At 33.9% G+C, this 24963-nt stretch overlaps 2 protein-coding genes across 2 annotated transcripts in view; both read right to left on the bottom strand.

Annotated features, from left to right (window-relative positions):
• Window positions 1–24963, bottom strand: part of LOC147079374 (RNA polymerase-associated protein CTR9 homolog) — a 282101-nt gene that overhangs the window by 79351 nt on the left and 177787 nt on the right. The gene's annotated exons all lie outside the window — the stretch shown is intronic.
• LOC147079376 (odorant receptor 47b-like) lies at window positions 5211–23355 on the bottom strand. The gene is made up of 5 exons (XM_085959887.1): window positions 23261–23355; window positions 18443–19150; window positions 17214–17313; window positions 6986–7246; window positions 5211–5270 (listed from the first exon to the last, which is right to left on the bottom strand). Exons 1-5 carry the CDS (start codon window positions 23353–23355, stop codon window positions 5211–5213), a joined length of 1224 nt encoding a protein of 407 aa, XP_085816013.1.

Below are 24963 nucleotides of genomic sequence, written 5' to 3'. Positions count from 1 at the left end.
AATTAATAACGTAATAGTTATAATGCACACTGGAACTTTTAAATTTTTAAATGAAACACATTAAATACATATATTATCTTTACTGTATAAATGACATAATTAATTTGTTAAATATTGCACAAAAAGAACATAGTAAAAATAGTGTGAATAAAACTACATGCCCTACCTAAGTATCTACCGAGATAGGTATACTATATCTGTCCTACCGAGGGTTGAAATTCTTCAGCACGTTTATGATCAATACGACAGTAGTAGGCAATTGTTTTTTGTAATGAAACTTTAAATTTTGTATCGAGGCAACCATAATTGACCGAATTGTCCATTTATCATACTATTATGTTAACGAAATTTACATGGGTTTGACGCGTTCATAGTTTTTGTATTTCATAATGCAATCGGGGTCGTTCATTGGTCGTTTATCAATATTAAGTTGTATGCAGCCAATGATAAGCGTTTTCATCAGAGGAAGCGACAAAATTAGACTCCTTATTTTTCCAAATTTAATCATTTTAAGTTGTGTTTTTTTGGTTTCCCATTACCTAACCGGTAACCCCCATGCTTTGCTGCTCTACACTAATTTATTTTTTATATTTCTTACATTATTGATGAATTGATAAAGTTCAGCGGAAATACTTTGCAGTGAAAAACTAAGTAGGTACCGAGAGAGATGGAATAAAATAAGGGAGGCCTTCATCCAGCACTGGATCAACCAAGGTTGATGGGTTGGGTTCTAAATAATTATTATTGCATACATGAAAAAACCTAACTATTGCAGCTGCTCTGCTAAATTTTTAAATTTCCGAAAAACTTGTGCTCTGACATCGTTTAAAAACTCTTTGTAGGTACTTAATAGCTTAAATTGTTGTTTAATAATTTCTTAGGGGGTAACATATTTCATATTAAATAGTAAATACAGTCATGCTTTTCCCTGTAACCAGAATCTACGTATTCGCTGTTTTACCTACCTACTCAACGTTACGGAATCGCCAGATAATAATTATTTATCGTAATCTATTATAATATTTTACAATGAGTGACAAAAAAAAAATCATTACCTCATATATTTTTATTGTTTTAATTTTATATGGATATTTTTCGGGTTGAATGAACTGTGTCTTTGATGGTTAAATATTTAAATAAATCAATCAGAATCCAACGGGATAAATATATGAAAAATTTCCCTGTATATAACAATTTCTATAACATTGGAAACCTATTAGAATAAATTATCCTACATCTCCACATGATGTAAATATTTTTTTTCTAATAATATGTACCTGCACTTCTGAGGTTGTTTAAAATGATTCATATTTAATAAAGAATGCTACATTTGTAAATCTTGCATATTACATATTTTTTAAATTAATTTATTAAAAACCATGCCCTTGCTTTTTCGTATACGATAGATTTTAATTTGATTAAAAAATAGTTTACCTTAATCAAAATATTTCGAATTTACGAACAATCAGAGCTTTGAAAAAAGCCGCATGTATTTTGTTTAAGCCGAAGTATCTTCACTCATATTTCTATCCACTCTTAGTTGCATATTTTTATTCAAACTGCTAACGAAACCAATGGGAAATTGTGATTAGTTTGTCTATTATTTCATGTATTTTAATAATGTTTCCCACTCCAATTAGATTCATATACGTTTAGTTATTTATATTTGTATAATTATTAATGTATTTTTAAGAAAACGATTTCGTAAACTAAAATGACTCTATATTTGTGTGTTACCACTAATTGTTATAGCCGATAGTGTATTGGGCGAAGATGATGATGAAAAAAGTACATCATGTAAAACTAAAAGTTATTTTTATGTTACAGATATTATTATATCTAATATCACACATTTTTGGAAAATTGTCGAGCGTTCCTGTTCGTGAAATTTTCCATTTCGAGCACTGATATAGAAGGAAAGCCGATACAATATTCAAACACTCCTAGCAACAACAAAAACATTGTAGTGGCAGCCGATTCAACAATACGGTACCTCATGGCCCCCACAAGGGGGGGGTTGACAGGGCTCTAGCCTAGGGGCCCGGGCTCAGGAAGGGCCCGGCGTGACGAGTCGACCGATAAGTGAGATAAACATAGACCACAAATTTGCTCTAATAGTAAAGAAAGTCGCCTGCGGCGCTATTGTAGTTCAATGATTATTGATAATTTAAATATTTGATTGTACGATGCAATTTTTAACTATATACCGATATTCGACTACTCCATAATTCAAGTGGATGTACATATTATTAAAAATACAAAACATCGATAAAAATACACGTACGCGTACACCATGGAAAACGCTACTGTAGTGCGTCACAGCGATAGGTAGGACGGCCTGCCAAAAATCCTAGCCTGGGGGCCCACTTTAGAGTGTGGGGGCCATGCGGTACCTATTATAATTTTTCGCCGTGTCGTTATTAATATTATTATGGTGTAATAATTTTGTCAATTCACACTACGTACTATGTATATATGGACAAACGACAGGGTATTGGAGCTTATTAATGAGGTTTATTTACATCCTGCGCTATGAAACGTGAAAGCCAAACTATATTAAGTAGGTATATACAAATATGAAAGGCCAACTGCACAGAAGTATGGATCAAATTCAAAATTCAAAGGTAAGCTCTATTATCGACAATATGTTTTTCTCAAGTGTAGTCATATTTTTTTTTGTTCTAGATGCCTTTATCGCATTTACTATCGAGGTTTCTTAAGGACTTTGACACGCAAACTACTCTACTTGATGCTAGTCAAATGAAAATTGTGCCGGCTGAGAGAATATGCCTTATTGAAAACTATTCTTCTACCCGCATCGGGTATTGCTAATTTGAATTCGGCCAGGGCACATGAAACCGCCTTGCAAGAACCCTGTAAAATTCTTTGTAGCGCAAGGCGGTGGTGATTCTGTTGAATATTTTGTCGTATTCATTGGGAACTGAGGAATGCGATTTGTAGCCGAGTTTTTTTCCCGTGGTAAAAGAAAATAAATGTCGCATAGGACTGATATTCTGAGCATATACTTATCAGACTGCAGTCACTGGATCTGAAAGGCATGAATCATCATTACATATCGCCATCTATTACATAAATACAGAAATTGAAAAGTGCATCTCTTCCGGCCTTGTTTGCCATGGTTCCCGGAAGGTCTCGAATGTCCGCATCTGCCATCTGTAGGTAATAAAAAGTTCAGGTTGTGCCGCTCCTTGCTAAAGATTTGACAATCTTCTATAATAATATATATATTATTATTGTATTTGTAGCCCACCATACAATAATTGATAATGTGGCTGAAATTATAGTACCCGATGACACGTTTATGGAAACTTTATAGAAACAAGGCTTGTAATACCTACTGTACATCCGATTGTAATGAAACTTTGGTCAGTTATTGTAGGTACGCACGCCCGCGAAGGTTTCTGAATGTGTACAACTATCTACTTCTTCTTTCGTTTTTATCGTTCCTATACCAAATTTGGGAAATCCATGCTTCTCACATTGACAGCACCAGACGGAAAAACAAAAAATATTGTGTAGGTATCCAAAAGCACTTCAATAAACTGAATTAAAACAAAAACACGTTATTTCTTTGAGTGGCATTGCAACGCATGCCAGGTTCTCGCTAGTAAATATATATTATATTATAAGTACTTAATTCGTGAAACGACGAAATCCATACATAAATGACAAATTGCATTGTATAAAAAATGGCAGGCAGATACCTACTCTTCAAGAAGCATTTTGTTTAATTTAAATTGCATAGGCTCAATGCGTCACACGTAATAATATGGAAATGACCTCGGGCGGCGGGGGAGCCGCGCCGCGAACCGCTGATTTTGAGTATTCGATGCATGGTAGAGTTTGTAAGGGATTTCGGCATTACGTATGACAGTAAACTGACGTTTAGTGGTCATATAGATACCATTTGTAGAAAGGCGCTAAAAATGTTGAGCTGCGTCTTGCGTACTTCCTGGTTCTTTTCGGACTAAAAATTCTCTATAACTCCTTAGTTAGAAGCAGACTTGAGAGTGGGTCTATCGTTTGGGCCCCGCGTCAGTTGAAGTACGGCCTTATGGTGGAGAGTCCAATAGAAAGTTTTGAGACTCCTTTACTTTCGGTTGTATGGATATTATCCGTGGCTCTATCCGACTGATTTTCTCTTAGATATGCTTACATACTGTAGCTTAAAATTTATAAGGGATCTTTATTTGGCTATATATTTTTTCAGACTTATACGCGGCGTAGATATGAACTCTGCCATTCTTAATGGTGTTGGCTTGTGTGTTTCTGATCATTACTTAGGAATCGAGGGCATCCGTTGTTTGTTCTCTCATTGACAATAACAGGGAGACTTCAAATCACGGATGACGGATTAGTATCATCATATTATTGTATACATCGAATAGATACTTACGAAATAAGTAGGTAGCACAGGTCAATTTGGATGGAAAGAAACATTTTTCATAGTTCAATTGACTATACATACGAGTATGTACTTAGTTAGAGCCTTATTTTGAAATATTTTAATGGATTTTCTAAAAAAACATTGTTTCTGTGTAAGGAAGATAGCTACCTAGTATATGCCTATAGGTACAACGGAATAATGATATATATTATTAAAAAAAAAAACAACAATTTTAATTTATACTTAGTTCATTTTAATTTATTTCCCAACATAAGCTTATTTCAACTACATAATACACAGAATGCTACGAATAGCGAGGGTCATTATAATATCATGCTTACATATCGACGCGGAAAGGAAAAAAGGGTGTAATTCACACAAATCATTTTTTACAGAGGGCACAAATATGGTTTTTGGTCAAAATTAATACACAAAATAGACATACTTAACCTTGAAGTGCATGATTTAATATTTGGTTTTTATATCCTTAACCTTAAATAAATTATTGCGATAATTAAAAAAGCCAATAAAAATAATAGTTACTTAATTCGTTTTCCCATGTAACTTCCTTCTTTTTTTTTTTTTTAATTGTTAGCTAAATTTAGATAATAAATCGGCATTTGCAGCTTGCATCCTTTGGACACAATGTGTATTTAGTCGTGTAGAATGTTATTATGCAAGAAAACTTATTTTGAAAAAATTGAGGCTTACGCCCTTTTTCCTTTATCTAGTTGATATATTAAGACGTCCAACTCGTCAAAATGAATACTATACTAGGTATATACTAAGTACTAGCCATTTCTCAATGTTCCTCTTGTAGTGTATTTAGAATAGTGAAATAGGAATATGAAGTGCTCAAAACCTGAAATAAAAAATACCGATTATCAGTATTTACTTGCCAGATTGATAGCATTTTTCATTTAACTTATACTTAAATAGTATCTGGCATGTGGTGTTGAATCTACCGTTTTTTTCAAAATATATTATTTCTATGAATCTACTTCTTTTTTTTTTCAAAAATTATGTGCATATTATAATATTTTATGAATCGTACAAAAACAAAGTTCCAGCTAAAAAAGTTCACCGGTTTTATTCGTGTGAAAATTTTAAATTTTATCGATTACTTTCACCAGCATAGCTCGGAAAACGTCTATAGATATTACATATTTTATACATTTTTTAAAAATAATTTTATTCCCTTTTTGGAATTTTAGTTTTTTTCTGCCAAATAAGTTCCTTTCTTACCCCATCTAGCATATTTTTGTCGACAAGAGTTGGGAGCACTACATATTGTCAGAATTTTCTATATTTTTAATATGAGTAGGTACTACCACGATGGCTGCACGGCTTAAGCGTCGGAATATAGCGTCGTAGGTCTCAGGTTCGAATCCTGGGTCTGGCAAGTACACATATGGTTTTTCAATTTGTGTATGAGTCAGAGTATGGACCTAATAGGTTGAGCAAGTGGCTGACATCTATTTCTCGTAAAAACAAAATCTGTTAATAAAAACCTCCACCGCCCATATGATCCTATTAGGATCGGACATGGTCGAAAGAAAGGTGCTTAAAGTTGGCCATGTACCACATATTTTATTTTTACTATACTCGAGAAAATATCCGTGCATTTTTAGGAGAAATAGATTTAGGGAAGTAAAAAGAAAATGGAAGGGATTTTTTTGACAAAAAAGCATCTTCTTTTTATAAGGAGGTCTAAAAAAACGTCTAGACGTGGTTTTAAAATATTTTTTTTAAATTTTCGGTGTAGGTAAAAGCTGTTTGTTTTAAAGAAATATTGAAGATTTTTTTGAGGAGGGAAACTGTCAAAAACAAAAGGTAGTCCTATTTCTGCTAGAAATGTATACAATTGAAATCAAGCAAGATTATTCCAATCGGATACATTTGGAATCGAGTAAGATTTACGTTGATGTAACTTAAGAGAGTACATAAGTGAAACGGCAAATAATTTTCAACAGTATGTGGAACGAAATTTTGCAGTCGTCGTCAGTCAGAGAACGACCTGTTCGCACGTCTATTTGTTTTGTGATATCGTCGGAGTAATATATTCTTAAATAGATGACTAAAAAACCAGTGCACGAAATGGAACGGAACGCACCGGAGCGCCGTTCCGGCTCGTGAAATTTGTAAAATTATCGCTCCGTCTCATGGAAAAAATATGTTGACTGTCTGAGGTAGATAGGCCATTGAATAGAAAATCTGACACACTTATTTTTATAAAATACACATACGATTTGATAACTATGTAAATATCTTCAGAAAATTTGTCTAGCGCTCCGGTTCGTAAACTTTTCCATTTCGAGCGCTGTAAAAAACGTTCCGCATGTACTTGAAAAAGAAAACATGTCAATGAATATACTATTATTATTACGAATATAATAATAAACATAATATTAAAAGGACGCATGTTGAATTTTTATGACAAATTATATTTCGTTCGGCTGGCGTCATTTGCACAATCCGCGCATCGCCTAGTCACGATTTTTTCAGACCAAGCCTCAGCTGAAGTATAACCTTCATCTGCGTCTGCGTTTTCGTTTATAATGACAAATTTTTACTCACCGATAAAAATGTTTCCAAGCTGAGTGTATAGAGAACACCAGCCCTCATTATGACGGGCCTCTGGGACCTAGTCAAGATTATGCTGATACTCCTAGTGCAGCCTTCATGAAGTTTGTACCAAGGCGTCTCGAAGACAGAATCCACAATTTTGAGACTGTTTGTTTGAACGTTGTCTCCATAGAAGCACCACAGGAGTAGCTGAAGCAGTGTAGAATTCATCAGCATGATGAATTTAGAGCACACCGCCCAGTCTCCCAATGTCTGTAAAATTATACATAGAAACAACCAAATACCTAGGTAAAGTATTATTTTATTTTTTGATATGCTAGTTCGCATGAAGGTCAAGGCTATGTTCTGTGAAATGTCATTTATTCAACGCGTGCGTGCTACCTGTGTTCATGTATGGCTGTGATACATGCTATCTTACTACGCTTCAAAACTCTTGGCTTTTGAGCTTTAAGAATCGATGTCTCCGACGAATCTTAGAGGTACATTGGTACGACCGCGTTACAAATACCCGAGATCGTGAGCGGACACAGCAGTCTTCAGTGATTGAAGTTATCCCAAAGAGACCCTTTACGTGACTGGGACATGTGTTCCGGATGCCGCCAAAGAGTGCGACACTTCGTACTCTTGTGGCGCAGTTTCAAGGGATCCGTCGTCATGGCCGACCCTCCCTCACCCTGGAGCGGTGCTACAAGCAATCTACGCGCTGCAGGTCTGGAATAGTGGGAGGCGCAAGATTTGGCGATGGGCCGAAGGAAGTGGCGCGAACTTGTGCTTGCTCTATGCCCCAATGCTGGGTCGTGACATGGTGAAAGAAGAAGAAGCATAAGATGCTAGTTTGCACAGGCATTATTTTTTTTCGATCAATATAATGAATTTTATTGCAAGCAGTAAATAGGGTAATACAAAACATTTTTTTAAGTTATACTTATTTTGGCGCGTTTGGGAAAACAGATCAGTGTATTTTTGGCGTGTGACGAAGTTGCGCGCGCCGATGTAACACATAATTATCGGCGCACGCAAAATATTCATTTCGGTCTCAAGGGTACATGCGCATGCACATAGTGACATTTAGTTAGTCGTTCAATACAACCAAGTAAAGAGCACGCGTTGTAAACATAACCAATATTGTGTCACAATAAATATATATGTATATAAACAAATTTCTGGAGACTAACATTCTACACTGTTAATTTATATTCATAAAACTTTATTTATATTGGAGTGTATATTTATTTTTCATTGTAAAGATTGTGTATCAAGATTTGAGGGTATTTTATGTAAGTATTATTTATGAGTAAAATTATATACTTATCAATAAATAAATAAATGTTGTGAATGTTGAGTTGGTAAATAATTAAAAATATATATATTAAAATTTGATTTTGTATTAATTCATCATGGGCACTTCTGAATTGATTATAACCGCTGTATGGCAAAGATGAGTTTTGGTCCAATACAATAATTAAATTACGATTATCATGTGATATATGAGACGCAGACGCAGTAGAAACATCTACTGTAATATTAATAGATTCAGGTAACGGCTTATTTTGTTTTGTTACGCCAAAGAAGTATAACTTCTAACGCGCGTACATAAGTACACACACCGATTTTTTTTGTATTTATTTATTTTATCTAATAAATAAAACAGAGCACACAGAATAATATCTATTAATAATATATTATAACCAGGTATTTTTTTATATATGTAATACGTACTTATTAAGGAGGTTGTAGATATATATTATATATATTAGTAAAAAAAAATCCGACCATGTCCGATCCTAATAGGATCATATGGGCCTCCACAGAGTAGAGGTTTGTATTAACCCAATGCTTACGGGCCCTTTTAATTAATTTTGTAATTAACGTGTTAATTTGCATTTGAAAAGTAATTAGCAAAAACACAATTTTGTGCGGCCCGTAAACATTGGGTTAACAGATTTTGTTTTTTTTTTACGAGAAATGGAGAAAAATAAAAATTATCATTAAATCAGAAAAAATGTACTTACCTACTTACAATAAAATGAAACTAGCATATAATAGGAATATTGAACCCGTCGAGTAAATCATGGCCCCCATATTCTGAAGCGGGTCACCTTACATATCGCTATGGTTAAGGGCAGCGTAATGCTATACATGAGTTTCCCAAACAGTGTTCCGCAGAACCCCAGGATTAGGCGAGGAAAAATTATGAGCATTCTGAATATTTTCATCGATTTTCTGTTTTTTTTTTTTTTTTTTTTAATAAATTCACTAATTGAGTTTTCGGCACTTTGCATCATATAAACATAAAGCTCTGGTTCTTAAGGGGACGCTCTACAGAATTGCCCTTGAGAATTGAAAATATGATTTTTTTATATGTGGTCCGAAATTATTGGTCTACTAATAATATACAAAGGTTACCGACAATGCTTGTGTCAAAAGTAATTGGTCTCTAAATTAAATTTAAATCATAAACACGTTCGAAGTCGAGAAAGAATGGGGTGACCAAAAAAATAATATCTTCTAATATACGTAAATGTTACTAAATTCAATTTGTTATCAGCAGTTTGGTGGAAAAGTATTGCAACCAATATGTCAATTTCAATTATGTGGTAGCCACGATATAAACTTAATAATATATTAATAACTTTTTAACCTGAAATTGTCCGAGAACTAAACATATGAAGGATGTTGAAATACATATCTACCAACATTTTTATTTCATGTGCTATCCAAAAAACATTATTAATGAATAGTATTTATTTTTAATGTGTATGACCTCTTACATAATAAAAAAATAGGTACATATTGTTTAATTCTAATGCATATTTAAAAAAATGTAGAATATAGTGATGTATGTTTATTATAAAAAGAAAGTGTCTTTTTATTACTTACCCGATTGGTTTAAATTTAGTCTGACACTTTTACAAACAAATTACTTTTATCCTAGTGAAAAATAGGTAGGTAAGTACAACAATTAAAACCAATGCAAGAAATAATTTATATCAAATATGATTATAACGTGCAGTCACCACAAAGGATATTTTTTATTCAAAGCTAGGCGGTCATCACAAAGAACACCGACAATCACATCTTTATTTATACATACGCCCAGGGCTGTCGCAATTTATTTATTATTATGTTGTTTTTAATTGTGTGCAATTTGGCGGAAAAATGTAATATAGACTGTTGCTTACCATTCTTCACCATCCAATGAGCTGTATACTATTTGTTATTTATCGTGATTTTTCGATTTCACGTGAATTTTCCTTAAATATAATCTATTGTATTAAATTTATCTACTTTAAATTATCACTAAACTTATTCGATTTGTTTCTTCGTTTTCACTTTTAACTGCACTAATCGCATTCAGCTGCTAATGACACTGATGTGAATATAAAACTTCATATGAGAATATATTCACATGCTCACACTGCACGTTGACCATTCAAAAAGTTATCTTGACGTTTTGGCTGGGCTGGAGTTTTTTACGCTTATTTAAGTTTTGTGCATCTAATATCCACTGTGGTTCACGTAGTGGCATGGACTTGTTTTTTCTGGGGTCAACTAATTCAGGAAGTAAAGACCCATAATAGAATTTTTCCAGTTTTGGTTGCATCATATTCCAAAACTCATCATCCGTAAAAATCGTTTCCGATTTTATAAATGGAAATTTCTCGGTGTACATAGTAAACAAACAGTATTTTCTATTAGTAATATGAAGTTGACCTTGAATCTGTAATAAAATAATACACAATTATAAAATTTTCAAATACAAAAAAACACATTTTCCAAGCTTTCCGTCGTACTCACTCATGAATGTCATTCCTCATCTAGATATATACAAATTTTGATGTTATCTTACAAAGTAAACGTTCTCTGATCTTTTCATTATAAATGCATGCAAATGTAATATGCTCAAGTGATTTGGATTATAGACCGTCGTATTATTTTGTCGAAATCATAAAGATGCTATAATATTAATTGAGTATCAACCCATGTTCAATTTAAATTTGGTTATAATATATACCCGTAGATATGTCAATAGTATTTTTGCTACGATATCCACCCAAGTTATCAAGGAATTCGTCAAAATGGTTAAATTGATAGTTCGCAGCTATCCTGGTAAATAAGTTTATATTGCGTTCCGGATTGTAGAAATTGACAATTTTCTACTCTGGGTTAGTTTTGGTGAATACATAAATTCACAATTCAATATTATACATGGTTGCGTGAGATACTTGCCTGGTAGTAGTAAGGGTGGTTTTTGTTGACGCTTCCGTCTTTGTTAAAAAACTTGACTTTCCTTAAAGCTATGGCTTCTTCCAGAGTATAGTTTCTTGATGCATATGGACATTTTATTTCAACAATCCCATCAGATCCTATTAAGCCATCAGGTGATGCTCCAAGAAATGCATGTTGTTTATCAATAAAAAAACCACACGGGGTTATTCGTATCGAGCTTTGTTCTTCGAGTATTGACAGTGCTTTTTTTTCATTTTCATTTCCATATTCTATAGCAACTGTTCTTATATCGGAGTACAGAATAGCTCTGACTAAATTTTCTGACTTCGTAGTTGCTCGCATTCGGCATACCTTTCCAAAGTTGGAAGCCGTCAGTCTCTTCCTCCGTTCTTCCTTCCACTTTTCACACATCTGTTGAGGTATGGTTTCCTTTTCTATGTCTTCTGGATTTTCTAATGATAGATTCAATAAAAATAAATGAGACTCTCTATCGTAGTCGTCAGCAGACAGGTCAGGTTTATTGGCGTTTGGTCCGTAATCACCATCTGCCGTGTGGTGTTGTTGCAGTATTTTTTTTTTGCATGATCTATTTACAATACGTGCTCTAATATTTTTGCTTTTCTTTTTTGCTTCAAGCATTTTTGTAAATATCCCGGGACTTTTCATGAACATTTTTTTGTGGATTTTTGAATGTATTGCAGCTGTATTGTAAGATATTACTGCTCCCATTGTTCGTGCTTGGTAAGATCCTTTCTGGCAATAGTTCACCCTTTTCCCGCCTATAAGTTTTGCCACAATAGCGTTAAAATTCTCCGCAGAATTACTGTGCAAGTTTTGAATGAGGCTTCGGCTATGTCTCGCCAACATCCCTGTTATGCGTGATACTTTATCACATAGACCAGTCCGCCACAATTCTTCGATAATAGATTCGGATTTCGAACCATTACAAAAATACTCGGCACAACGCGTATGGTCACCGAAGATGTGATTTACAGTATTCAATATATCCGAACTCAAATTGTTTATTTTTGTATTCATATCAATATTATTTTCTTGGCGATGCTTGATAGCCTTAACGATTCCTACTCTCATTCTTAATACATTCGAATTGTTTCCTAAGATGGGCGGGTCCGTTTCTTGGGTCTTTTGCGATATCTCGTAGTTTGTTGCAAAAATTTCTGAATAAATGATTTCGGCATTCAATTTTTTCAACCGGAGTATTTTTGTAGGGTCTTGTATTAACAATTTTTGCGTACACGCTACTATCTCCATCAGCGACTAGTTTATTATATCGAAGACCATACAACTCTTCACTTCTTTGAAAACCTTCTAAAATAACAGCAGCTTCCATGCTTGACGACGAATCTTCTCTTCTCCAGTTTTTGAAGCATGTATGAATTTTTGGCGGGGTATTATTATTTTTGGCTCTCTCGCATATTGTACAAAACTTATTTTTAACGCCTATGAATAAAACTTTCCTAGTTCGGTAACCGATAATTGCTGCCTAAAATTAAAATTTACAACAATGATTATTGGCTTAATAATGTAATATCATTTCGAGTATCACTATGTTTGCGTCTTTTAATGAATATAAACAGTATAGGTATACATAGTAATTATACTTACTAATCCAGATAATGAATCGTATTTTGTGCGATATGATCTTTTTGCCCAACTTCCATCAGCAGCGACAGTAATGAGAGGAACACCGTCAAAATCAACTTCACCGAGTTCTCTTGCTAGTCGAGCTTCTTCCATGGCTGCCACGTTCATCTCTTCAAGTGCCGATTTCAGAAGTACCTCACCTAGATGTACTTCGTGCTTTATGTATGTTGCGCTAGACATACAGGGTATATTCTGACTGGCACACAATTCTTCTAATTGAGAATATCCACCACCGGTGGTCAGAATACCAGACACAGCTGCTAAATTTATATCAATCTTTCCGTGTATTTTTTGATCGTGATCAGTCCATAACGTAGAAGTTAGATTTCACATTTTACATTTAAGTACAATGCACGATCTCAATCCTTCTCTCTTTTCGGAAAGCTGCTTCATATCCGAAAATTTACACCCGAATTTGCTGTGATCATCTAAGTTTCTTATTTGTGATAAGAAAAAATCGATGTCCACAATTCTCCGCCCGTCCAGTTTTATATGTTTTTCTATTAAATTGTTTCCGTTGCTAACTTCATAGCAAGAATTACCATCTAAGTTGATATTACTTTGGTTGTCCATTTGATTTTCATGATCGGCTGAATGATTTCCCGATGCAGCCGCTGCTGTACACGTACTTGCTGCCCGCCAAGCGGCGAAGGATTCTGAGTTTTGTTTAATCTTCTGCCGAAATCCTACAGTTTTATTTTTTATCTTGCCCATCTCGCGTAAGGCTATCTGATATTATAAAAGTCACACAGTCCAACAGTGTTTAAATCTAATATGTAATTGCACAGGTTTAATTAAAAACTATAACGAAATTAATTTTGATTTAGAGATTTTCATGTTATATTAACTTAATAGCAATTTTAATGACACAAGATACATATTACGATATACTCTAAAATATAATATATATATATAATAATATATATAATAAATAAGATATGCCTAAAAATAAATATTATCGTATAGGCACCCCATATACTGTTATTATTTTTCACATTGTTTCCATTCCGCCGCCTGGCGAGAGCGTTTAAGGCACCTAATAAATCATTGCAAAGAATTGCTCTAGCGACAATAATATTATTATTGTATTTTTAAAATAAAATCTTCGATGACCAGGGATTTTGCTCTAAATTTTATTTAAAATGACGTGGTACTCGCTCTGTGGATTCTCCAAGACTGAAGTATGAATCACACTGCCTCCTGTTATAGGTACCCACTCTTAAGAGCGTACTTCGGTGAAACGGCAAATAATTTTCAACAGTGCAACGAAATTTCTCACTAGTCGCCAATCGGAGACATACAGTCGAGGTGTCCGCACGTCGATTTGTTTTGTCTTGGCGCCGGATGAAAATATTCTTAAATCGTGTAAAAATTACTAAAAAACTTTACGTATGTACTTAAAAAAGAAAACAAGTCAAGGAATATACTATTATTATTGGTAATATAACAATAAACATAACATTAAATGGACGCATGTTGGATTTTTATGACAAATTATATTTTGTTCGGCACGCGTCATTTGCACAATCCGTTCATCGCCTAGCCATGATCTTTTTAGACCATGCCTCAACTGAAGAGCCTTAACATTTCTCGTGTCGTGAGCTTTTTTTGTAGTAGGCAGATAACCAGTGACCCCCACCAAATAAGCATATAAAGGCATTTTTAAAATGAGAAAACACACTGGTGTAAATAAAATGACCCTCTGCACGTGCACGTAAATTATATTTTAAATTACCGTAATTTTACTAGTTAAAACATCATAAATAATTTAAAAAAATGAAACATGCATATAGTGCGAAAACATCTTCTTGGCTACGTGTTAAAACTGTGAACTAACATGCTCCGCCCATTTTTAACCTCACTTCCATTATAAACTAACAAGCTCCTCCCATTTAGTGGACAATAGCGTCTAGAAGCGTAGCCAAGAAGATGTTTTCACACAGAAGTAGCGACATGCAATCACATATTTTTATGTAAGTATATCATACAACATTTTAGATGTTTATAGATACTTAGATGAATATATTTAGCTATTATGGTTTGGTCTAGGCAGGGTTTAATTGATTTGTAAAAACTATCCAGCACCATCTAAAGTTTATACCTACTTATTATTAGATAGTTCAATGAAAGCAAATATGTATGACTGGCAAAATTTAATGTGCACTATTTAGGTATGTAGGATCTTAACAGCCTACCTCCACCCTCCGCCACTGCTTCCATGTACCTAATAAAAATCTGACTTCCAAAATATGCAGATTTTATATAAATAAGGTCTAATTTTTTTTTAGATAGGTAAGTGGGTGTGTGTTGAATATTTATTTTAAAATAAAAATAATCAATAAAATATAATATTATTCATCCAATCAATTATGATTTGAATTATACCAACTATCCAAAGCCGACTACATTCAGGCCGTAGCACTGAATTGATTATCTTGTTGATTATCTTCTATCGCAAATATGATAACCTGTTCGCAATCAATGAAGATTTTCAATTGCATATTTCGTTATTAATTATAAAGTATCACCATTTAGATATTTTTAAATTTAGTTAAACACCCACGACGGCCGCGTGGGTTAACCGACGGCATATAGTGTTGTGGCTCCCAGGTTCGAATCATGGGTCTGTTACACTACACGTCATATTGTTTTTTTTTTTTTTTAATTTGTGTATGAGTCAGAGTATGGACCTAATAGGTTGAGCAGGTGGTTGACATCCATTTCTCGTAAAAACAAAATCTGTTAATACAAACCTCCACTCTGTGGAGGCCCATATGATCCTATTAGGACCGGATATGGTCAGGAGATTTAGATATTTAAAAAAAATATAAAACAATCATCATTTTCTGCAAATGTAATAACTAGCACCACCATTAAAGTTTACAGTTTTGCGAAAAACATGTAGAAACCATTCTATAAATAATAAAATTACCACAAAGTAATGTTTGAAAGGATGTTTGTAGAAATTTGTAATAAAATGTTCAGAGGGTGGTCCTCTGAACATTTAGTTTGACCCTTAGCGCTTGGCCACAGTGGTCGGGCGGGCAGCGGGACGGCAGCGGCCGTTTATAACTCAAGCCGTGTGTGATATGCCCAAAACCTACTTTACAGAGTACAGACCATTGGCGAGGGGTGGAGCTAGGCTGTTAAGATTCGATATAAATCGTGCACACTGAACTTTGTCAGTCATACCTTGAACTAAGAATACAATATGCAGATGGTGATGGTTAGTTTTTAAAATTCAATTAAACCGTGCCTAAACCGAACCATAATAACTAAAAATGCTATGGGCCATCAGGCAAAAATAGTGCACAATCACACAAAAAACCCTGCCAAACCAAACCATAATTGATAAAAATATTGTTATATCTATAAAATATCTAAAATTATGTAGGTATGGGTTAATGGCATATTAATTTTAAATAATTTATAGATAAACGAGTATTTAATTGAATTTGAAAAACTAACAAACACCATCTACACAAGTGGTGCACAAGTTTTTTGAAAGAAGGGCCAATTTATCCATTTTCAAATTTTTCACGGGCCGCAAAGGTAAAAGTGTTGAAAGATAGTGATATATTATACTAGATGAGATAAATATTTTATGTTTTATTTTTAATTTAATAGTTACATAATTTTAAGCAAACTTCAATCACTCTCCACTCCGCATTACGTGCATATTTGCACGAAGAAAATTAGTTCAAACACGATTAATTTGTTAGAAAACAATAAAATTACATAAAGAACTTTATACACGCACTATACATATGTATGTACACAAATAAATTAATGTTTCATAATCGAACTGTATTTTTTCTGTTAAGACAAGCGATTTTTTAATATCGATTCACAAACGTCGTGCACTGACAAAATTTCTGGAGAACAAACACTAAAATGCGCGATTTGAAAGCGATAATCCAAAAATAGACTGCACCTGCACCACAGACGGTATGACTCATTGTAAAAAGATGAATTTCGGTCGCAAATCTATATCCTTGAAAATATAATTATATTAAATAATAAAAAATAGCATTAAGTTTTCTATCAGCGACGATTCAGATTATAAACCGTTGCTACTGCATAATTTGTTCACATATCGAACACAGATTTTTATCATATTAAATGACAAATTTGGTGATGAAGTGCTTGTTATTTTGGGCCGCAACAAATGCCATTTCGGGCCGCGTTTGTGCACCACTGATCTACACCATTCAATGAAAACAAATAAGTTTAACTGACAAAGTTTAGTACCTACTTATGCAATTTTTATGTAGGATCTTAACAGCTTATCTCCACGCTTCGCCACTGGTAGGTACATACTTACCAGAGTTACCTCAAATCCAGTCAGACAGATCATGAAATTGCTTGCAAAGACCTGGGCTTGCAGCGCTGGACTTGTCCAGTCTGTCAACTCTTCGGACAAACTAAAAATACATTAAGTATATTGATTAAACAGGCGTTTACGTGGTTCCAACATAAATTTGTTTCAAAACCATAAAATATCCTATACTTATTATTATTAATATACATCTTAATAACATACTCATTCACATTGAATCCATTTCGCATTGCATTCAGTGCCACGTTTCTGTAACACAAATGACGCAATCTATTCGTCATATAAGATTTAAAAGAGAGCCTCTTTCGAATTTATGAATTGTTTAAATGCATGAATTTATTTGGAAAATAATCAATGCGTCGGGCCTCTACGGCAACGCCGCGTGTAAGTACCAACTTTACTACTTATAATATTAACTGTTGGCATCTCTTTCAATGGTAATAGGTATTTATTCAAACAATTGTATTCTACCTAATCAATATTATTTTTTTATTTAGTATTAATCAATGTTACCTACACAACCGCGAGAAATTTATGTCTTTATATTCAAAATAGCAAATAAGTTGCATAATATACCTACTACGCTTCCCATGAAGAAGGCAATAAGTCGCAAAATTTGTGAAATTGAGCTACGAATGCCATTCGTTAGGTTATTTTGAAAGCTATGTAAGTACTTATATATTCAGATTCTGTTCACTTTAAAATCAGTATTATAACTAAAATACCGTTAAAATCCTTAGTGACAAAATGGACATCTGTTAAAATAATACACATTTCTTAGCAAAAAGGCAGTCATTGCACCTATTTATTGCAGTTACTGCTTGTTTATTGTTACTTTGTTTGTATTTTAAAATCCAACTTATAAAAAATATCACCGTTTTGTTATTAATTCACAGTACTAAAATTTGAAGAAAAAAAAAACACAAGTTATTTATCTCGAAAGTGTGTGAGAGTCAGTCACTGCCTTCTTTTTGGAAGGGCAGTAGATAGATGGTGGAGCCTTCTTTGGTTTCTTTATCAAAATCGATTACTTACCTCTCTATTTTATACAAATATTATTTATTTTTTATGCAATGCACAATGCAAAATGTAAATTATCAATAAAATGTCTCAAATTGCAAGCTTCGTATTTTTCCGCTAGGTGCCTCTGGTAGATAGAAGCATCGCCCTTAAGTATATAAGATAACTTATCTTAAAATGTTGTGGATACTTACTCAAGAATATACTGATGCCGCATCATAATCAGCCTCAGACGTTGGTGCATTTTCTTTGTGATATCCTCTCCATCATCGGAACTGTCAGTGCAATATTCCTCAATATCGCTAAACTCCTTGGAAATAATCAGTAAATGCATACTAATCTGGTGCCAATAGATACATGCCAACCCGTCCATGACTGCGATCGCATTCAAAGAATAAAAAATTGCCAAACCTTGGTAAACATATGCAATCTCATGCCCTGGGCTTGACGTAATGTCAAACGGATATAGAGCGCGCAATGGTAAATTATTTGACGATCGTACAAACATAAATGACATGCCTAAAAGGTACGATAACACGTGGAACCACCCGGAGATGAGACTTTCCAACAATACGTATTTGTCCTGGATCGGTCGGTACTTTGATCTGTCATTTGTGGCGCCGGTGTTTATAAACATTAACGTCATGATGTCAGCCATTGTTTGTATGTCCTCACACCTCGTGAAGTATATGAACGACTTGAACAGGATGAGGAATATCGCCACGACTACAAACAAATCTTCTCCAACGAGGATTATATTCTTTCTGACAATATAGAGATCTCCAAGAGATGTGAGTAGGAAACTTATCATTAGAAATAATACAAGTCCTTGATATATGTTGTATAATGTTGAATACATCGGATGATTTTTGTATTTCTGGGGTATTCGAAAACCAAGCCATCTAAAAAATAAATTGAAATTGATGTTGTATTCATAATAATAAGTCACTGCATGCACGTCACTAATAAGCCATTTCAAAAAATCTTTTCATGCTATAGTAATGTTGAAATAGTTTTCCGTTGAGCAAGTGATGACTAAAAAAAAGAGTTACGTAAGTACCTAGGTTCCTATAAGTACCAATAATAATAATAAAATTATAGACCCCTGTTCCTTTGAGAAAGATTTTAATGGACCTCCATTGCGGTAAGATATTAAGTAAGTATGTACATATTAAGTAGATAGAACACATTTTTTTATAATTATTATATTAATATCTAAGCTTCAAAAAACATCACTAGCATACAATTGCACAGCGCAGTTCAATTTGTAAAAAGAGTGTGTGTGTGCAGAGCATCGCCCACACATCCTGGTTTGAGGCCTAGGCCAGGATGTTTGGCGGGGCCCCTACCTATCGTCAAGGTTAAGGGCTGTGTGATATTCTACAGTACTGTTCCCTAAATGGAATTACTATGTAATATGTAGGTAGAGCACGCAGGTGTACGATGATGAATTATGTATACATAGTATGCCAAACATAGGTACTAAATGTAATTTTGGATTTCCATTCTACATTGTTTTTGACATACTTTTCAAGTGTGCCAATTTTCATCAAAATACCTACCGTATTTAGTAAAAAAAATAAGGCAATACTGATTCAAAGTTACAGTTATGACAAATAAAGATGACGTTATGATATTATATAAATTTTTTAAACTATCAAAAACGGTACTTATCAGTTTCTATAAAAAAGTATTGGTATAAATTAGTGGTTTGATTAGTGAGATGTAATAGGGAAACCGGAGGGTTGGTTGACTCCAAGGAATAACTCCGAATTTGGTGCGTGAATGAAATGAACCCTGGTTTTATTATCTCCTTCCAAATAAATATTAATTTAATTATTACAGATAAGTTACAGATTATAATTTAGCAGGGTGAAATCACGAGTATGCGTTTTGATGAATTGCGAGATCCGATCGGGTGAAGCGAAACGATAACCTTACGGTTCAACCTTTGATGACTGAAAGACTCTGTTGATTTCTTCTACTGAGTAATGATTGAGCAAGATTGATTTTCATACAAACAACTTTTGTGCATATCACGGTAAACTTACATAGCATTATTTATTAATTTGCGATATTATTGATTAATAGAATTATTATATTATTTTGCTAAATTAGTTTTCTGTTGAAATTTGATTGACTCACATAAATCGATTGTTTTGCAATTTTAACAATATTATGTTGCAAGATACATTGTAGTTATAAATTAATGGTTTCATGCCAAGTCATGCTGGATGGTAGGGTATTCAAACAAACCTAAGATGATAACTTAAAGGTACACTCTGTCTGAAGATCCATGTAGCACCCACAGTGGTATTGGTATAAATTATTAAACTAACATAACTAAAAAAATATAACTAACCATAATTCAAATGGGTGTATGATGTATTAATAAATACAAAAAAATGCATACAATCTATACCATTTATTTTACCTCGAATACCATTTAAAAAACGACCTTTTAGACTATGTGGGGTTCATGTTTTGGTGTATAAATTATTTTACGTGTGGTGTGCCGCGGAATTTTGGGAAGACCTTTAGTGTGGCGTGTTTGAGAAAAGGTTGCGGAGCACTGGTATAAATAATAGATCTTCTTTTAGATCCGCGCCATAAAAAAAATAATATCTAAAGAAAATGACCTACAGGTCAAATAGAATCGATGGATATCTACCTAGTTTAACTTCAAAGTATCGATACTTGCAAGTGTCAGTCGTTTGCGAGGATTTTTCCCAAAAAATAGCAAAATATTGATATCGGTATTATATCAAAAGAAAAGTAGATATTAATATGATATCGGCAATTTTTACGGTCCTAGTTCATTTTAAGGTTTACAAGTTACAAGTACCCAATTAGTTACCTACCTACATCAAATTAATGGCGTTAATTTAAAAAAAAAACACACCTTTATCTGAAGGTAATTTAAGTAACAAAATAAATAAGTGAGGTTATGGAGGAGTAGTGGTTCTCATGTGCGGCCGCCATCGCTATACAGAATAATATTTCAAAAATGTATTTATAAAGTTGGTTAAATACACAATTATGAGTTGTCTTAAATTTCTTTCCACGCTCAAACCAAACCAAATTTATTTATTTTACATATAACGAACATAACAAATTATAAATTCAAAGCGTTCACGACATGATATAAAATAAGTGTTGATAATTTTTAAAATAAAAATACAGAGAATAAGAAATAAAATAAGAAAATAAATAAAATAAGTAAAAAAATAAAAGTAGATGGAAGCACACAGAGTGAACTTTAATAGACCCTATCTTAAAAACTTATAAAACAACTTACACCTAAATTCACCCTCACGTAAGTGGAATATATCAATATCCGAAGCGATTTCATTAAACATGGTTACTGCCCTCCCAATTGGCATTACTAATGGCAGGTTAGTTATGCACCGTGGGAGAACAAACAACGGATGCCCTCGATTCCTAAGGTAATTATCAGAGACACACGAGCCAACACTACCAAGAATGGCAGAATTCACATTTACGCCACGTATTAGTCTGAAAAAATATGTAGCTAAATAAAGATCCCTTTTAAATTTTAAGCTACAGTATGTAAGCATCCCTAAGAGAAAATCAGTCGGATAGAGCCACGGATAATATCCATACAGCCGAAAGTAAAGGAGTCTTAAAAATTTCTTTTGGACTCTCTCCACCAAATGCCGTACTTCAACTGATGCGGGGCCCAAATGATAGATCCACTCTCAAGTTTGCTTCTAACTACGGAGTTATAGAGAATTTTTAGTACCGTAACATCCGAAAAGACCCGGGAAGTACGCAAGACAAATCCCAACATCTTTAGCGCCTTTTTACAAATGGTATCTATATAAGGCTACGCCTTTTCAGATCATGAAAAATGAAAATTTCACAGGACTACAAACGAGATTAACATCATTTTCAGTATTTGATTTAAATAACTGGGCTAACGTTAAATATGCGTTATTGGAAATGAGTCATGACCAAGTAGACTTAAAAACCATTTTAATAATAGCACGGTTGAAAAATTTTAGTCAAAGTTATACGTTGACCAAGAAAAGAATTGACAACAATTGCTTTATTGATATTGTCGATTTGTCCTACTGTATACCTACTGTGAAAGATCATTCAGCGTAATGCACTTCATAAAAAACAAATATTGAAGCCAGTTGACAGAATTCTGATGTAAACTTAGAAGCAGCCATGCGGTTCGCATTAGAAAAAATGAGTATTGAGGAATTTCCATTTGCATTATTTTTAAATAAATATATATGTACTAAAATGTTCAAATGTCTTTTATTAAATGGACTTGTCTATAAATAAACTGATCCATTTTTTTAGTAAATAAAATTTAGCTTCAATTTTTTCAATCACAACAAAAGTGAAATTTGGTGCGGCCACCAGACGTTTCCATAGAACTGTCAATGTCAATTATGCGGCCACAGCTAAATTTCACGTGAGAACCACTGGTATAGAGCTATCCAAGAATCACACGTGACGATTTATGTAGTAACAATGTCCATGGAATATGAAACCTTTACCGTCTTCATAGATCAATTGAGTTTAGTGCCCCACGGTGCATAGTCGGTAGAGCGTCTGTATCTGAAGCCCTGGGTGTTGGTTCGACCATAAGTCTAGCAAAAACTATGTAGGAACAAATTGTTTTTCAGTGAGTAATTCATTCAGAAAATGAACCCGATGATTTGGGTGAATGATTAACAACCGCACCCAGTAAAACTACTCTGTATATTATCTAACCTCACTTCGGTGGTGAAGGGTGAAGGTAGGTTGTGAAGATCCAAGATATGTATAGCATAATTTCAGATATTTTATATATAGGAATTTTTTTCTTCTAATATAGGTTTAATTGAATTTTAAAAATAACCAACACAAGGTTTATTTTGCACTATGTCTGTCGAATCTTTAGAGCTTACTTCCACTCTTCGTCACTGCCTCACTTTGTGGAGTACCATAATATGCTTCACACTGAAAATTGTAGGTAATTAACTGTGTTTACTTACTCCAAAGCTCTGATTTCAAACAGCATCAGAGTGTGAGAATGGTTGTAATATTTATCTAAAAAGCTTCTAGCAATAGGAGGCAGGTTAGTCCACATTTTATTTTCCTTATTTTAGTAAATATCACTTATATATTATGAAAAATACAAAGAATATTCAAACGTCTCTCATATTTATACTATCCAATAAAAAAAATCAGACAAGTCAGTAATCCTGCAGTAATAGGAAGTAGCTGATATTTTGATATTTGAACATAAACATATTAAGGCTGTACTCCAGTTGAGGCAAGGTCTAAAACTCTAAAAATATCGTGGCTAGGTGATGCGCGGATTGTCCAAATGACGCGTGCCGAACGAAATATAATTTGTCATAAAAATCCAACATGCGTCCATTTAATGTTATGTTTATTGTTATATTACTAATAATAATAGCATATTCATTGACTAATTGTTTTCTTTTTTAAGTAACGTAAAGTTTCTTAGTCATCATTACACGAGTTAAGAATATTTTCATCCGACGCTATGACATAACGAATCGACGTGCGGACACCTCGACTGTCTGTCTCCGATTGGCGACTAGTGAGAAATTTCGTCGCACCTACTGTTTAAAATTATTTGCCGTTTCACCGAAGTACACTCTTAATAATTAAGCCAGTAAAACAGATAGATTAATAATTATACAAAAAGAAAAGTAAAAACCATCAGGCGGAGATTGCGTTCAGACAACTGGACTTTATGAGGTATGTGAATTGAAGTGTGAAGACGAAAGTCAATACTATCTGTTCGAGGCAAGACTGTCACAAACTGTACAACCTGGAGTATGCCAATAACACTGTCATGTTTGACAACACAATCGGGTCAAATCTCCTCAAATTCACCTCACGTAAGTGGAATATATCAATATCCGAAGCGATTTCATTAAACATGGTTATTGCCCTCTCAATTTGCATTGTTAATGGCAGGTTAGTTCTGCACATTGGGAGAACAAAAAACGGGAATAAGAGATACACAAGCCAACACCACCAAGAATGGCGGTGTTTCTATTTACGCAGCATACAATTTGGAAAAAAATCTGCTAAATAAAGATCCCTTTATTAAACTAAGAATACAAATTGCAGATGGTGTTAGTTAAATCCTGCCTCCAAACCGTAATAGATATTAAATAAAAAATATTCTTCTATCTATAAAATATCTAAAAATATTCCATTAAACTATACATCACTTTACATTATTTTATAGATGTCGATATGTATTATAGATTAGAATATTTTTATCTATTAGGCTTCGGCCACATAGGCAGGTGCTTCGCTAGTCCTGAGCTAGATGCTATGCTTGTCTACTAAAAACACTCCTGCCACATTGCACGCTACGTGCTTAGATACAAATTCATTTGACATTTGAGAGCGCTCAAGCCGACAACGATATGTCACTCTGAAAAGTAACCAGAAAGCTACTTCACACAGAGAATTTAAGTTTAAAATTTCGAAAGTCTCAAATTCGAACTTGGGTGCGTACTGTCAATTATTCATCCCATGCGTCATTATTCATAACCTCAAAATATACGGTGTTTGACCGACATCCGCCATCTTGAAAAATCCATAGACAATGGTAAAATCACTAGGTGACACAATAAAAATAACCAACACGTTTGTTCGCCAGGAGACTCACGAGGTGACTCATAATCACGTCGCGAGGCGCGAAGCGTGC

This window comes from Rhyacophila brunnea, unplaced genomic scaffold (genome assembly GCF_057557595.1).
Source record: "Rhyacophila brunnea isolate RB1 unplaced genomic scaffold, BYU_Rbru_1.0 scaffold_1, whole genome shotgun sequence".
Taxonomy (NCBI): Eukaryota; Metazoa; Arthropoda; class Insecta; order Trichoptera; family Rhyacophilidae; genus Rhyacophila; species Rhyacophila brunnea.
The sequence above is the reverse complement of the archived record's forward strand: the minus strand, read 5'-3'. Positions and strand labels throughout refer to the sequence as shown.

Excerpts from the sequence above, each read along its gene's own strand:
- LOC147079376 (XM_085959887.1), bottom strand. The coding sequence starts at position 23,355 with ATGTGGACTAACCTGCCTCCTATTGCTAGAAGCTTTTTAGATAAATAT. Across the intron at positions 7,247-17,213 it reads CTGGATTTGAGGTAACTCTG|ACATTGGGAGACTGGGCGGT; the intron begins GTAAGTATGTAC and ends ATAATTTTACAG. Across the intron at positions 5,271-6,985 it reads GCTTGGAAACATTTTTATCG|GTTTTGAGCACTTCATATTC; the intron begins GTGAGTAAAAAT and ends TTTTTATTTCAG.